A 1,872-nucleotide genomic window follows, 5' to 3' on the forward strand; every position below is an offset into this window, starting at 1 on the left:
TCCTTTTGCCCCCCCCCCCCCACCGCCAGCTTTCCCGGGCACCAGTGGGGCCCAGGGTCAGCCCCCGTGGGGTGCCCATGCCCAGCACCTCTGCACGACCCGCGCCTGAGGCGCCCGGAACGGCATCTTGCGGTAGATGGGGTCATCCTCGACCATCTGGGTCTTGACTTGCAGGGCGGCGACTTCCTCCTGGCTCCTGAGCAGAAAGATGCCTTTGCCCTGGTTGGAGGCCGTGGGCTTGCAGATCCATATCTGATTTTCTGTGGGAAGGGCCCCCTGAGCTCCTGGCTGGCCCCGCCCCGTTATGACCACGCCCATCCCAGGCCCCAGGGGCCCTCCCGGCCAGGGTCCCGCCCCCACCAGACTCCGCCTCCACAAGGTCCCGCCCACCGCGGCTGCCGGAGCCCAGACCAGGCCTGCCTGGCTCCANCCCTGCCCCAGTGCCACCGGGTCCTTGGTCCGTTCCTGAACCCATCTTCCCGGAGCGGGCCTGGCGTCTAGTGGCCTCTCACCATCAAAGAGACTGAAGAAAGCCTCTCTCTCGTCCCTGAGGTCCAGACGGTAGGTCTCTGGGAAAAATTCTTCCATTTTCAGGACCCTGGGGGAGCAGGGAGGTGGGGAAGACACAGGGAAGGCTGTCCGCTCCCCCTAGGCCAGGCCAGCCAGCCTTTCTAGGGGTGCGACCCGGGGACAGCTGGAGGGACAGTGTCCACTGGAAAGCTGGTGGCCTCTGCCGCCCACCCCCAGCTGTTCCCTCTGCCAAGAGCACTCCTTTTGGGGCCCTTGCACACCTGGCTTCTCTACTGGCTGCAGGCTGCCTCTCCCACCTCCTTGCTGGCCCCCACACCCCCTCAGGCATTGTGAGTGGACAGTTCAGAGCTGTGTCCCCAGGCTACAACAGTGCCCAGCACGCAGTGAATGGTAGGCATGGGTCCTTGAGCACCCCGGCCTAGTCCAGACCTCTTCCCCTGGCTTGGGGTGCCCTTTAACCAGTTTTCATCGACCGCCAGGCCATCCTTCAATTTAGGGCAGAATGGCTCCTCCCAGCTGGGCTCAATGCTTCTACCTCTGTGGCCCGAGGAATCCTGGGCTGGTCCACGTGAGCTCCTCAGGGGCGGATGTTGTGTCCTTTCTAGATCTGTACCCCAGGGGGACACAGAGCCTGGCCTGAGTGGCCACTCAGTCGTGTGTGAATGGATGGATGGGTGTCTGGAGAGGTGAATAAGTGGGGATGTGGAGAGGTGGGTGGTTGGATAAATGGCTTTTGGGTCGGTGGTCCGGTGGATAGACAGACGCTTGGAGGGAATTGATTAGGTTTATCGACAGAACCAGGTAGGGGGGAGGTGGACAGCTGGACATGTGAGGTGATGTCACGGATGGCCAGGTAAATGGGTGGGCTGCCTGCCTGGTGGAGGGTTGGACGGGAGAGACAGATGGTGCACGGCTGGTTGTATGGTCAGGCAGATGAGTGGACGGTAGTTGGACGAATACCCACAGTGGCTCAGGCAGGGCGGGGTGGCGGGGGGGGGGGGGGGGGCGGGGGGGGGGGGGGGGGGCCGGGGGGGAGCCACAGGCTCCGGCGCCCCCTCCCCCCGTCACGTGAGCGGGGCGCCGGGCTCCCACCCCCTGTCACGTGCTGAGGGTCTCTGCCCCTTGGGGTCACGTGGAGAGGGTCTTGCGACCCCGCCTCCTGGGGGTCACGTGGGAAGGTGCTGGTGGGACANGTGGGGGGGGGGGGGGGCAGGGGACAGTGGCGTGGGAGGCTCTGGGGAATGGATTAGGGTGGGTGGACGATGGTGGGTGAGCGTGCCGATCGCTGGCTGGTCCAGGGGGGGGGGCAGGGGGGGGGGGGGGCAGGGATTTGGGGGGGGG

The 1,872-nt window shown here is 65.5% G+C and overlaps 1 protein-coding gene across 2 annotated transcripts in view; it reads right to left on the reverse strand.

The window, feature by feature from the left end:
* The window catches only part of TTLL10 (tubulin tyrosine ligase like 10), a 30,858-nt gene that overhangs the window by 11,510 nt on the left and 17,476 nt on the right, over nt 1-1,872 (reverse strand). For both annotated transcript variants that reach the window (XM_077763946.1, XM_077763948.1), the window contains exons 8-10: nt 1,067-1,138; nt 513-598; nt 89-260 (exon numbers count right to left, since the gene is read on the reverse strand). In XM_077763946.1, coding sequence (XP_077620072.1) covers nt 89-260; nt 513-598; nt 1,067-1,138 — 330 coding nt within the window. The remainder of the gene's footprint in view (nt 1-88; nt 261-512; nt 599-1,066; nt 1,139-1,872) is intronic.

This window comes from Crocuta crocuta, unplaced genomic scaffold, assembly GCF_008692635.1.
Source record: "Crocuta crocuta isolate KB4526 unplaced genomic scaffold, BGI_CrCroc_1.0 scaffold13, whole genome shotgun sequence".
Lineage (NCBI taxonomy): Eukaryota > Metazoa > Chordata > Mammalia > Carnivora > Hyaenidae > Crocuta > Crocuta crocuta.